This window comes from Sus scrofa, chromosome 3 (assembly GCF_054392235.1).
Source record: "Sus scrofa isolate SSC_HxYL_T2T_F1_AM1 chromosome 3, Sscrofa_HxYL_maternal_Yorkshire_Landrace_v2.0, whole genome shotgun sequence".
Classification (NCBI taxonomy): Eukaryota; Metazoa; Chordata; class Mammalia; order Artiodactyla; family Suidae; genus Sus; species Sus scrofa.
This window is the reverse complement of record NC_139385.1, coordinates 119,122,830-119,137,592: the sequence shown is the minus strand read 5'-3', so window position 1 is coordinate 119,137,592 and position 14,763 is coordinate 119,122,830. Positions and strand designations below refer to the sequence as shown.

Here is a 14,763-nt window from a genome sequence, read left to right as displayed (position 1 = left end):
ATATTTTATTTTTTGGTTGCACCCATGTCATGTGAAAGTTCCCAGGCCGGGGATTGAACCTGTGCCACAGCAGTGACCTGAGCAGCTGCAGTGACAATGCTGGATATTAACCTACTGCACCACAAGGCAACTCTGATAAAAATATTTTAATTTGCAAACTTAGTTATAGAAGAATAAGACTATCTAATAGTCATAGCACTATAAGTCCTTTGAGGGCAGGGACCTTGTCTGTCTTGCTTGCTGCTCTGTCCCTGGAGGTTTGTGCATACTACCTTGTACACAGTAGGTGCTCAGGTAAGTTAATGAATGAACACACTTCAGTAAGAATTTATTCTTCTGATTCTCCTTCTCCCTTATTTGTGTATTCTTTTTTTTTTTGTTTGTTTGTTTGTTTTCCGGTCTTTTTTAGGGCTGCACCCAAGGCATATGGAGGTTCCCAGGCTAGGGGTCGAATTGGAGCTGTAGCCATTCGCCTACACCACAGCCACAGCAGCGCCAGATCCGAGTGGCATGTGCCACCTACACCAGGGCTCATGGCAACCCTGGATCTTTAACCCACTGAGCAAGGCCAAGGATTGAACCTGCGTCCTCATGGATACTAGTCAGATTCATTTCTGCTGAGCCAGGACGGGAACTCCTTATTTGTGTATTCTTTGTTTACTCCTCTTCTTCCACTTCCCTTTAGTATAGCAGTTTCCTAAAGTTCTGAAGTGAATCCTCCTCTTACATTACTCTACCAGTATTTCCTGGATACTGTCATCCACTTTCTCAGAGGAAGTGTTAAAAAAAACAATATCAAGGTGTTCTATGGCCATAAAGAAGTGAAATGTTGTCATTTGTGACATGAATGAATCTAGAGGGTATTATGCTAAGTGAAATAAGTCAGAAAGACTGCATGATCTCACTTAATACAGTGAATCAAAAAAAAAAAAAAAAAACCAAAAAACAACAAGCAGACAAACAAAACAAAATGAAAACACACTCATAGATTCAGAGAAGAACCAGATGGTTATCAGAAGTGAGATGGGGTGAGTGAAATCAGTGAAAGGGGTTAAGAGTTACAAACCTCCATTTATAGAATAAATAAGTCATGGAAATGTAATATACAGCATAAGGAATGTGTAATAATATTGTCGTAACCTGGTGTGGGAAAAGGTCATTAGACTATGGTGATCACTTTATAACATATGCAAGTATCAAATCATTTTATGATGCTCTTGAAACTGACATAATATTGTACATCAACCATATTTCAACTACAAAAGGGAACCTCATGCACTCCAGCGCCATTTCAAAAAATAAAAAGATGTTGTTGTGGGGAGTCACGTATTGGAATCAGCTTCTGCTACTAATGAAGATGTGACATCGAGCAAGTGATCTTACTTGGCGCTTCATTTTTCTTTTTATTATGAGAAAGTTGGCCTAGATTTGGAGTTGAAAATTCAAGATACCCATAGGGGCAGGAAATACAAATGATGGAAATGAGCTGAGTGTGGTTCAGGAAGAAGCTGTTGGGACTCTGATATGGTTTATACTCCATTGAAGGACTTCTTGCTAACTTTTCGTAGGAATTTGGAGTTATAGATGAATTTGAGCAAAGACGAATATTTGTACTAGCTTAACCTAGTAGTTGTTAAATTTGGCTATACTTTATAATTACCTGGGAAGTGTTTTAAAAAACACGGATGACCAGATCCGAGCCATGTCTGCGACCTACACCACAGCTCACGGCAGCGCTGGATCCTTAACCCACTGAGCAAGGCCAGGGATCGAACCCGCAACCTTATGGTTCCTAATCGGATTCGTTAACCACTGAGCCATGACAGGTACTCCCAGGTCTGACTTATTTTTATTTTTATTTTTTTATTTTATTTTATTTTTTTTTGGTCTTTTGTCTTTTTGTTGTTGTTGTTGTTGCTATTTCTTGGGCCGCTCCCGCGGCATATGGAGGTTCCCAGGCTAGGGGTCGAATCGGAGCTATAGCCACCGGCCTACGCCAGAGCCACAGCAACGCGGGATCCGAGCCGCATCTGCAACCTACACCACAGCTCACGGCAACGCCGGATCGTCAACCCACCGAGCAAGGGCAGGGACCGAACCTGCAACCTCATGGTTCCTAGTTGGATTCGTTAACCACTGTGCCACGACGGGAACTCCCCTGACTTATTTTTAAAACATCAAAAACTTCTCAGGTGCTTCTAATGTGCAGCTGCATTTTTGAATGATTAATTGGACTCTAATACCAGACTTTTAGAAATAAGCACGTATCAAGGATTTGTACAGCTTTCAGACAAATAAGCCTTTTGCTTTTCTTGGGAGCAATCTTTACTGAAAGTTACTGATTTGAGTAATTACTTAGGGACAGTATTGGTTTCTACATCATCAGCAAAGTTGCTTAAATCATGTTCATTATACCAAGCAGTTCCTATTGGTTTTTTTGTTTGTTTAGTAGGTTGGTGTTTTTTGTTTTGTTTAGTTTTTGTTTTGCTTTTTAGGGTCGCAGGTGCAGCATGTGGAAGTTCCCAGGCTAGGGGTCACATTGGAGCTGTAGCCACTGGCCTACACTAGAGCCATACCAATGCCAGATCGGAGCCGAGTCTGCTACCTACACCACAGCTCACGGCAACGCCAGGTCCTTGACCCACTGAGCAAGGCCAGGGATCAAACCTGCATTGTTGTGGATACTAGTCAGGTTTGTAACCCTGTGATCCACAACGGGAACTCCAAGCAGTCCTATTGTATCGTAATACATTTTGCCCCCAGAACTTTCACTTTTTCTCCACTTATGGTTATGGTGATATTCACTGGTTTCTACTGTACTCTCTGAACTGACGGTGGTCACAGGTTTCTCTGGGGTTGTGAGTCAGTGTGTGCACATTCAAGGTTTTCTTATGAGCCAGTCGTTCTTAAGATGCCCCCTCTAGAATAGCATTTTAACTAAAATTAGAGACTCCCTCTAACCAAGATTAGAAACGAAAGCATTCTCAAAAATCTTAGAATGGTTTTCTTAAAGTTTGATTTGCATTTGCATCTGTGGATTAGGATATTTTTTAAGTGAAAAGGTAGCAGATTTCTAATTATTTGTTTTCCTTTGTGAGTTTGGATGATTTTTAAACATTTATTTCAGATTTGAGGAAGATGGCATTTATTTTTATATAGTTTATTTTCTCACATTTTTATAACTCATGAGATACAGAGATTTATTAATTTATAGTAGATATATTCTGCTTACTGTTTTGATTATCTGGAAAGATTCTGATTTGTTCTTTAAGGAATTCAATAGAACAGGTCAGCTCGGTGAAGTAACAATTCTGCTTAAATGAACACATTCTTCATAAAAATTTTTGAAAGCACATGTCATGTTTTCTTATTTTTCACTGAGATTTTCAATTCTTGTGTTCATCAGTATCCTGAGACATTAATTTTGTTGTATGCAGAATGGGATTACCCAGTTGATTCATTTCTTCTGTTTTGTTTTGTTTTTTTTTCCCCTTCTGGTCAGTGTTTGCTCTCACAACCAAAGTTCTGGGCCATTCAGACATCGGCCTTGATTCTCCGGACAAAACTCGAGAGAGGAAGCACACGCCGAGTGGAACGGGCAATGAGGCAGACACAAGTAAGAATTCATGGGGCAGTTTTTGTTACTCTTCCAACTCTTCATTGCTATCAGTAGCTGTACATGTTTGTTGTGAGTCTAAATAATGAAATGTCCTTTCATCTAACTCAAACACTTTTTGTTATTTAAGAGCACAGTTCTGGAGATTGTTTGGCTCCAAAGCCCAACTCTGTCACTTAGCTCCGTGACTGTAGTATTTAACCTCTTTTAAACTGTTCTTTCAAACTGTTCCTCTGCTCAGCACTTCTGATACCACATGTATAGCTTTCTCACACCAGGCTTTTTTTCACTTCCCTGTGGTCATCTGCTGGGTGTCCTGTAATTTAATTCAATTCTGACATTATCTGGAATGAGTGCAGGCCCCCAGGCTAAGGGCTCATGCCTGCCTCTCACTTCAGAGTCCATTCTCAGGTCTACTGCTTCTGACTGGCTACAAATCAGAGGTTCTCCTGACCTTGTCTTCAGCTCAGATTTGATAATTTGCTAGAATGGCTCACAGAACTCAGGGAAACAATTTCTATCATAAAGGATATTATAAAGGATACAAATGAGCAGTCAGATGAAAAGGTACATAGTACAAGGTTTTGAAAAGTCCTGAGCAAAGGAGCTTCTGACTTTGAGGAGTTTGGGGTGCACTTCCCCTCCCAGAATGTGAGTGCATTCATCAACCTGGGTACTTTCTGAACCCATTTATTTTATTTTATTTATTTTTTTATTTTTTTTGTCTTTTGTTGTTGCTATTTCTTGGGCCACTCCCGCGGCATATGGAGGTTCCCAGGCTAGGGGTTGAATCGGAGCTGTAGCCACCGGCCTACGCCAGAGGCACAGCAACGCAGGATCCGAGCCGCGTCTGCAACCTACACCACAGCTCACGGCAACGCCGGATCGTTAACCCACTGAGCAAGGCCAGGGACCGAACCCGCAACCTCATGGTTCCTAGTCGGATTCGTTAACCACTGCGCCACGACGGGAACTCTGAACCCATTTATTTTAAGGGTTTTTACGGAGTTTCTGTTTTGCGCGCATTATTGATTAAATCAGTGGCCATTGTTGATGAACTCATTTGCCAGCCTTTCTTCTCTCCCCAAGAAACTTGATGGTGAGGCTGTAAGTTTCAACGCCTCCATCACGTGATTGGTTCCTCTGACAGCTAGACTCCATCCTCCCAGCGTCAGCTCATTGCCATAAGCTCAGGTATAGTGAAAGGGGCTTATTATGAATAACAAAAGATAGTCTTCTAACCCTTTCCACTCAGGTTACAAGAGTTTTAGGAGCTCTGTGCTGGGAACCAGAGCTTATATATTTCTTGCTATAGCACAGCATCACGTCTCTAAGTTTCATTTTCATTATCTGTAAAAAAGGGTAATAATAATAATAGAACTTCTCGTATGGGTTATGGTAAGTCTTGAAACCATATGGAGTTCCCTGGTGGTCTAGTGGTTAGGATTCAGTGCTTTCACCACCACAGCCTGGGTTCAAACCCTGGTCTGGGAACTGAGCTCCCATATCAAGCTGCTGCATGCTATGGCTAAGCAGAACAAAACAAAACAAACAATGTAAGAGTTTTAAAAAAACACATGCAGTTTCACAGTAATAGATTGTATAAATAAATAAAATTTATCCTAATGCAGAAATAGTCACTCATGAATAGGAATTAAGTAGTCTCTATTCCAAAATGTTTTTTAAACTAATGAAGAATTTTTTTTTTTTTTTTAATGGCTGCACCTGTGGCAAATGCAAGTTCCCGGGCTAGGGGTCTAATCGGAGCTGTAGCATCTGGACTGTGCCATAGCCACAGCAACACCAGATCCGAGCTGTGTCTGTGAACTACACCACAGCTCATGGCAACGCCAGATCCTTATCCCACTGAGCAGGGCCAGGGATCGAACCAGCATCCTCATGGATACTAGCCCTCAGGTTTGTTACTGCTGAGCCACAATGGAAACTCCTATTTTATTAATTTCTGTATCTAAAAATATTTCTGATGGACACCTCACTAAGCTTAGAGCATTGTATTGATGCTGCTAGAAATATAAAGATTATTCCTTATAGATTCTCTATCTTTCCTAGCTCAGTCCACTGATAGAGTCTAGAGCAGTGGCCCCTCAGTAGCCATGAACACACCGAATGCTTTGATTTTGATTTCTAAATACCATTCTTCAATAATAGGAATCAGGGCTCCTTGGATAAGTGGCTGATTTTTAGGACTGGGGCAACTGAGGCATGGAAAACACACCATGAGCTTGGACCATCTTACGTAGTGCGAGAAAGTAAGGTGGGCCTCCAAAAGGTTGGCATCAAAAGGACATAGGAGCCAGTCTGGAAGAGAACTCAATGGCGAAAGCTAGACAATTGGAACAAGAAAATAACATATTCAATTATAACCCAAATTATAAAATAAATATACATAAGGCCATACTGCTGTAAATGAGTGAATAAATAGGGAGAAGGGACAAATCTTCCTTACAGAAGAACTTCAGACAGTTTATGTAGATGCATCCTCCTCCAGGAGATAGAGTCTAAAATCCCTCTGCTAGGATGTGAGCTGGGTGAATGAATCCTTTCTGAAAATCGAGTATGAACAGAACAGTAGTGACTTTACATGGAGAAACCTGGCATGCCCACCGTGATCAGGTGGCAAGGTCAGCACTGCAAGAGGTAAGTCTGTGGATATCACGCACCCCAAGAGGATATGGTGAGGAAGAACATTTCATCTCTGAGTGAGTCATCCCCCAAACTGGTAACACCAGTTTCAAGAAAACATCAGTAAGGGTCCAGGATTGCCACGAGCTGTGGTGTAGGTCACAGAGGTGGCTCAGATCTGGCGTTGCTGTGGCTCTGGCATAGGCTGGCAGCTACAGCTCTGATTTGACCCCTAGCCTGGGAACCTCCATGTGCCATTGGTGCAGCTCTAAAAAGACACACACACACAAAACCAAGAAACGACAGAAAAACCCCAATTGAGAGACATCCTACAAAGCACCTGACCAGTACCCTTCAAAGGTCTCAAAGTCATAGGAAAAAAAACCAACAAAACTGAGAAACTCTCACAAATCAGAAACACAGGGGAGTTCCTGTCATGGCTCAGGGGAAATGAATCTGACTAGGATCCATGAGGACACAGATTCCTCCTTCCCTGGCCTCACTCAGTGGGTTAAGGATCCAGCGTTGCCATGAGTTATGGTGTAGGTCACAGATGTGGCTCAGATCCCGCATTACTGTGGTTGTGGTGTAGGCTAGAGGCTATAGCTCTGACTTGACCCCTGGACTGGTAATCTCTATATGCTGTGGGTGTGGCCCTAAAAAGACAAAAAAAACCCAAAAAACCCAAAAAACAAAAAAACCATTCAGGAGATATGATGGCACTGTGACATGTTATCCTGGATTAGATCTTGGGCCAGAAAAAGGACATTAATGGAAAAACTGGTGAAATACAAATAAAGCCTGTAGTTTAATAGTAATGTTCCAGTGCTAATTTCTTAGTTTTGAAAAATGTATATATTTTTTTCTTTTCATTTTGGTCACACTGTGGCATTTGGAAGTTCTCAGGCCCCAGGGATCAACTTACGTCATAGCAGTGACAATGCCAGATCTCTAACTCACTGAGCTACCATGGAACTCTGAAAAATATGTTATGATTAGGTAATTTATTAACATTAGGAGAAATTGGATGAAGAGTATATAGGGACTCTGTCTAGTATTGAGAGAGAATTTTTAAAAATTTCTGTAAATCTGAAACTACTCCAAAATAAAAAGTTTATCTTAAAAGGAAAACAAACATATTTATATTCTAGTTCAAGAGAAAAGTTCACTTGGTTTAGGAATGTGTATCCTTGTAAGTACCAGGCTGGCCCTGGTCCTTAGTTGGTCTCTAGTTGTTTAGGGGCAGCTCCTGCCCGGCGTCTCAGTGATGAAGGCAAGTTCGGTGCATGTCCTAGGTCCAGACATTTTTTAGTTTAATGGGTCTTGTGTTAGATTTTAAACTGAGGACACTGTCAGGAAATAGTGAGATTTAAAATAATACTGAGTGAAGTATGTTCAGGTTTACTAAATAGTCCCATTAAATACAACTTGGTACAGTCTGCAGCGCTGGGTGGTGGGAAGGAGGGAGAGTGGCCCAGAAAGGAGGAATACATTTGGTGTGTATGGAGAATAAAGAGAATTCAGCCTAGTTCATGTCAGTCTGGTTTGTGTTGGAGAGCAGTGTGAGGTAATGCTGGAAAGGCTGATCCTCCATTTCTTATGTGTGGCTAAAGAGTTTGGATTTTTTCTTCTCAATAAGAGAACCCTTGAGAAACAAGATAACAGTCATAACTCTGAAGAGAACTTTGGAGCACTGTATAGCATGTATTGGTGACAATAGAAGTGGAGACCTTAGGTAGAGAGTGCTTTGCTAGGCCTACTAACTGAGAGAAGATTCAGTATGGGTGGAAATGAGAGATAAATCTAAGCGATGATGTACTTGGTTTATTGTCCTAGTTTAGATAAATCATTTAATTTGAAATTGAAATTAAAATGAAAGGTAGTAAAGCTCGTAAAACATTTTTTGTATGGCTGCTTAAATTAAAAAAAAATTTTTTTTATTGTTATTTCCCCAATACAATTTTTTTTTCTACTATACAGCATGGTGACCCAGTTACACATACATGTATACATTCTATTTTCTCACATTATCATGCTCCATCGTAAGTGACTAGACATAGTTCCCAGTGCTACACAGCATCTCATTGCTAAACCACTCCAAAGGCAATAGTTTACATCTATTAATCCCAAGCTCCCAATCCACCCCACTCCCTCCCCCTCCCTCTTGGCAACCACAAGTCTATTCTCCAAGTCCATGATTTTCTTTTCTGTGGAAAGGTTCCTTTGTGCTGTATATTAGATTCCAGATATAAGTGATATCATATGGTATTTGCCTTTCTCTTTCTGACTGACTTCACTCAGTATGAGAATCTCTGGTTCCATCCATGTTGCTGCAAATAGGATTATTTTATTCTTTTTTATGGCTGAGTAGTATTCCATTGTGTATATATGTACCACATCTTCCTAACCCAGTCATCTGTTGATGGATGCCCAAGAGTAGGATTGCTGGATCATATGGTTGTTCTATGTATAGTTTTCTAAGGTACCTCCATACTGTTTTCCATAGTGGAACCGTAAAAGACCCAGAATTGCCAAAGCAATCCTGAGGAACAAAAACCAGGCAGGAGGCATAACTCTCCCAGACTTCAGGCTATATTACAAAGCCACAGTCATCAAGACAGTGTGGTACTGGTATCAAAACAGACAGACCGACCAATGGAACAGAATATAGAACCCAGAAATAAACCCAGACACCTATGGTCAATTAATCTTTGACAGAGGAGGCAAGAACATAAAATGGGAAAAAGACTGTCTTTTCAGCAAGTATTGCTAGGAAACCTGGACAGCTGCATGTAAGTCAATGAAACTAGAACACACCCTCACACCATGCACCAAAATAAACTCAAAATGGCTTAGAGACTTAAATATAAGACAAGACACCATCAAACTCCTGGAAGAGAACATAGGCAAAACATTCTCTGACATCAACCTTACAAATGTTTTGCCAGGTCAGTCTCCCAAAGCAATAGAAATAAAAGCAAAAATAAACCAATGGGACCTAATCAAACGGACAAGCTTTTGCATAGCAAAGGAAACCAAAATTAAAAAGACAATTTACAGAATGGGAGAAAATAATTTCAAATTATGCCACTGACAAGGGCTTAATCTCTAAAATATACAAGCAACTTATACAACTCAACAGCAAAAAAAAAAAAAAAAAAAAAAAAAAAAAAGCCAACAACCCAATTGAAAAATGGGCAAAAGATCTGAATAGACATTTTTCCAAGGAAGATATACAGATGGCCAACAACACATGAAAAAAGGCTCAACATCCCTAATTATTAGAGAAATGCAAATCAAAACTGCCATGAGATACCACCTCACACCAGTCAGAATGGCCATCATTAATGAGTCCACAAATAACACTTGCTGGAGGGGGTGTGGAGAAAAGGGAACCCTCCTGCACTGTTGATGGGAATGTAGGCTGCTTAAATTTAAATATCTTGAGAAAAAAAATGTTTAAAATGATTATTTTTCAAAGACTGAGAGAAGTCAGGAAACCAAACCATGGAACACTTTAAAAATTGGTCTTTTTAAAATTTTTTAATCAGTCTTTAAGAGCTTTGAAAATTATTTTTTTTAGAAATAGCCCACCTGCATTGGGTTAGAGCCCAACTAGTATCCATGAGGATGTAAGTTTGATCCCTGGCCTCACTCAGTGGGTTAAGAATCTGCTGTTGCCATGAGCTGTGGTGTAGGTCATGATGCAGCTCAGATCTGGCTTGGCTGTGGCTGTGGTGTAGGCTAGCAGCTGTATCTCTGATTCTACCCCTAACCTGGGAACTTCCATATGCCACATGTGCAGCCCTAAAAAGCAAAAAAAAAAAAAACCGAAAAAACAAAAAACCGAAAAAAACCCCAAAAAACCAAACAACAACAAAAAAAACCGTGAAGAAAAACCTAACATACTCTATTCCAGATCTTTTCTAGGTATAGTTTGATAACCAGTATGAGGATTACCAAGTTACTATGAATATACTAACTCCCTGGTTGGCAAACATTTATTGAATTCTTGGTATGTTCCAGGTACTATATTAGGTCCTGGGTATACTGATATAATTCATAAGTAGTCTTTCACTTCAAAGAGCTTCAGTTCCCAGGCCCAGATGGTTTGTCTTGGTATTACTTTCCACTGCATTCTCTTTTTCATCTCCACTCTCAGCAAAAGACTGTTCAGTTAGCATGTCCTTTTGCTTTTCTTTCTACAGTGTTTGAATCAGCAAATGTTTTATTGAGGACCTAGTATGTGCCCAGCTGCTTGTCACATATCATTTTAATAATTTTATGTCTTTTCACTAATTATCATCTTATGTCAGGTTTCCTTGATATTATTGTCACAGGTCACTTCCTCCACAACAGTGAGACAAAGCTAGGAGTGTAAGGTATTGGTTAAGTTCCAGTTCCTGTTGAAGAGGAGAAAGTGGGATTAGGTTGAGGAAGAAGTCACGCTGAGGTGCAGGCCCAGCACTGCCCAGGGTATTTCCCTTCTGAGTGTCCCCTTTACCTCCCCCCCACACACACACACTGGAGGGTGGCATCAGGCAGGGCATGACCTCAGGCCAGCTGCTTTCTGTGGCTGGGGCCCGGACTGTGGAACAACTAAAGCCTGAGGCAGTCGCTGAGCCCCCTCCCTGCAGCTGGGCCCAACAGAAAGTAAGAAAGGTGAAGATGTAGTTTCATGATCAGCATCTTCTTTTATTCATGATGAATTGCTACTATTGTGTTGAATTTTATTTCTTAAAAATTCATTTCATGCCAACCGGTGAAGTGTTAAAATGACCAAAGTGTTAAGATGTTCAAACACACACATTTAATTAAAATAAGTATGTAGTTGTTTGTTCAAGAAGACTACACTATAATTGTGTTTTTTTCCATTTTGGAAAATGGTTTAAATATTTTGTTGTTGTCATTTGTTCAGAGTTTCGACCTTTTTAATACTAATAGTACTAGAAAATATTCATTTATTAATGAAAGACGTATTGACTTAGAAATGATTTGCTTTGCATACATCTCTTCCATGAACTTTGGTGTTTATCATAACCAGGTCATCAAATATTTTTCTTCTGTAGCAGCAAATTAAACTTAACAAGTACAGAGGTAAACTTGTTTGTAAGTGTATATAACATATATTTTCCATTTGAAACCTCTATGATTTTCTAAATTGTGTGCAGGTGATGCTTTTAGGTATCAAGTAACACGAATGAGCTTTGCCTGGGGAAAATGGATTTCAAGAAAGCGCCACATCGTCATGCCCCAGCACTTTGCGCCTGTCTTGGCCTTACTTTATTTGGAGTCTCTTCATCTTGCTGCCCAAATGCTGCATTAAGAAGGGGGTGGTGTACCTCTCTGCCCATACAACAGAATGACACTCTTGTTATTTCTGCTTCTACAGGGAAAATCAGAGAAAACCTTTTCACTCCCCAACGCAGAAAGTTTGGAAATTAGATCATGGGACAAGATGAATGCACTGTTTGTCTAATTTTCTGTCACTTGTTGAGCCATTTAGCTCATAATCTGCACTTTTGCCAATTCCTCTGATTCAGAGTTTGATAGTACTGTTTGTTGAAGTTATTGCCTCCCCGAAGAATTGTCTAATAATGTTCATGTTAGTGTTAAACTCAGTTCAGTCATTGAGGGTTAATGTTAGGTTATTTATATGTTTATTATTGAAATAATTTTGCTGATGCAGAATGTGAATTTCGATAGCAAAGGTCTGCCTTTGTGCAGGTCGTTGTGCTTCTTGAGATGATTGTGCAGCAGGAATCTTTCCCTTCACCCTTGAACTTCTGTGAAGAGATTGCATTGAATTGGAATTCGGGATTGTAGCAGTTTTCTTGTCACTGGAGACTGTTCATACTGCACTTTGACTTTCTTACCTGTGGAAGCCAATTGAGATGTCACAACTTTTAAATGAGCGTTTTTAGAACATCTGTTCATAATACTGTATTTTAGCATTTACTAAATTATAGTTTACTTGGAAACTTTTCATCTTCACAGCTAGAATGTGAGCTTTTTGAGGGGTCATGTTCTATGTTTTACTCACTTTTATATATTCAGAATAGGCACTTAGTGGATGTTTGTGGAATGTTCTATCTATTTATACCATGCTTTTTACCAGTGGAATATAAAATACTTTGTCTGTTTATCTATCTATCTATTCTTCATGTAGCTTCTCCCCCACCCCACTATGCCATGTCTCATCCAAAAAAAAAAAAGAAAATCAGTTTTGAATTACCTACTTATTATCAGGAATAACTAAGTTAGCTAAATTGAAGATTATACTTTCATTTGGCACTTTAGCAATCTGAGAGCTGTAGAGACCAGCCTTTCTAATATCATTCCAGTGTAATCTTCAGCCTAGTGCCAAAGCTAACAGGAACAGGGCAGTTACTGTGATCACACTGAGAGTAACGTAGAGGTTACAGAGGGTAGTAATTCAGTTTAGTTTTTTTTTTTTTGAGGGGGGTGGGGGAAGAGATAAAGGAATGTCAGCTTTTTCTTACAGAGTTCCTCCAGAATGATTAACTACATGCACATATCACTACCCTTTAGTGTCATTAGAAGAAGTGATAAGACGCTGGAGTCCATGAATTAACTACTTCATAAACTGGAAATATGTTCACTCTATATTTCCCAGTATACCAAAAAACAAAAAGCTTTTCCTCTATATTATAAGCTGGTCATTGGCTACGCATTGCAGACTTCTCTCTTATGATTGGGTGTCTCAGAATATGCATGTGTTGTGTTATATTTTCTCATATCTTCTTCATGGAAGCATGTCCACATATATTATACTTAGCAGACTTGGTATTGACCTTGATATTTGGCTATTTTAGTGAGCGGAGAATAGAGGCTGCCATTCTGGAGGCACTGACAGAGGATGGGAGGTGGAGAGGAGCATGTGATCTAGTCATTCAAGCTGACCTTGGCCCAGTGAGGGGATATGGCTTCAAATTTGAGAAATTGCATTTGATTTTTATACTTACTTTGAGTGTCCTTTTCCTAAATATCAGGTGTTTGTAATATCATTTGATTTTTATACTTTTTTAAAATATTCTTTTCCTAAACATCAGGACAGATTGAAATTTAGAGCTTTTCAAGACTCTATACTTCTGTTTCAGTACAACTCAAAAACCGGTCTCAAAGAATTTTTTAGTTAGAAGGGACAGAAACCCAATTCACATTGGCTGTAAAAAGGGCAATTTGTTGGGTGTTATAACTGGGAAGTCTAGGGGTATTCCCAACCCAGAGATAGCTGGATTCAGGGCTCAATCAGGTGATTAAGTCTTTCTCTTTCTTCTCACCCTTGTTCTCATCTATCTGATTTTCTCTGCCTGCTTCAGTGTTAGAATGTCTGCTGTCAGAAAAGCACCCGATTTCATTGTCCCTAGACCTCACAGTCCAAGAGGAAGAGGGATCATGTACTGTGGCCAAGGCTAAGCCCCCTCACCTCTTGTGCTTCACTTCCTGTGCCTGGAGGGTGGAGAGAGCAGTAATGTCCATCTCATTCAGATATTGAGGGATTAAATGAGCTCATATACATGAAATGCTTGAAATACTGCCTGGCACGTAGTATTCCTTCAGTAAATGTTGATGGTTATTATTGTCCTCATTTTAGTGGAGTGGAAGTCTAGGTACAAGAAAATAGAACTGCCTAATCTTTCCTAACTCACTGAAAGCAATCATTGGCATTCCCTTGTGGCTCCAGGGGTTAGGGATCTGGAGTTGTCACTGCTGTGGCTCGGGTTGCTCTTGTGGCTTGGATTTGATCCCTGGCCTAGGAGCTTCCAAATGCCAAAGGCACAGCCAAAAAAAAAAAAAAAAAAAAAAAAAAAAGTGAAAAAATTACTACCTAGAAAATCTAAAAACATTGGGATAATTAAAGTGTTTCACATTTAGCATGCCAGTCTTCCATTGAGCTTTTCATGTATCTGAGATATGAAATCGTGTCTTCCATTCTCGCTCTGTACTTCACCTGGGATAATAACCACATGCAGCATTTGAAAGTTATTGAAAAATATACCAGAATTGCTCCTGTGACTATAGCTGTGCTTTTATTTTTTTTGGAATAATTACAGTTATTACTGCTTATTCAAAACTGTGTATAGTTACTACCATTTACTGAGCACTTATATGCCAGGTGCTAAATAATCCTAGGAAGTGGGCACTATTTATATCTTTACGGACAAAGAAACTGAAGCACAGAAAATTTGAGAGACTTACCCTAGGTCTTATAGCTGGATTAGAATTCAAACCAGGTCTGCCTTGGCTTTCGAAGTCCATTCTTTGTTTCACCATGCCGAACTCTTCTAAAGAAGCTGTGAGAAAGAAGCTATCAGTGTAAGACTTGGCGTCATCTGGAGGAAAGGGGTTGAACCAGCATAGGCAGGAAGAAGTGAATAGAGGCTTTTGTACAAAAGGGCTCGGTGGCAGAACTCAGCATCATAAGGCCTACAACTTAAGTGAAAGGAAGGGAATGGGGTGCATACTGTATCTATCAGGAT

The 14,763-nt window shown here is 39.9% G+C and overlaps 1 protein-coding gene and 1 long non-coding RNA gene across 8 annotated transcripts in view; one reads left to right on the top strand and one right to left on the bottom strand.

Moving 5' to 3' along the window:
* Positions 1–14,763, top strand: part of TTC27 (tetratricopeptide repeat domain 27) — a 177,001-nt gene that overhangs the window by 76,528 nt on the left and 85,710 nt on the right. For 4 of the 7 annotated variants that reach the window (XR_014842314.1, XR_014842315.1, XR_014842316.1 and 1 more), the window contains exon 10: positions 3,503–3,616. Coding sequence is in view for 1 of the 7 variants with exons in the window: in XM_021087655.2 (XP_020943314.2) it covers positions 3,503–3,616 (114 nt within the window). In the remaining 6 variants the exon portion in view is untranslated. Of the gene's footprint in view, positions 1–3,502; positions 5,365–6,495; positions 6,960–14,763 lie in introns of those variants that run through there. The other 3 variants (XR_014842319.1, XR_014842317.1, XR_014842318.1) reach the window with 3 other exon arrangements.
* Positions 8,175–14,618, bottom strand: LOC146404889 (uncharacterized). Its single transcript, XR_014842321.1, has 2 exons — positions 14,483–14,618; positions 8,175–12,135 (listed from the first exon to the last, which is right to left on the bottom strand). It is a non-coding gene; the product is annotated as an uncharacterized LOC146404889 (long non-coding RNA).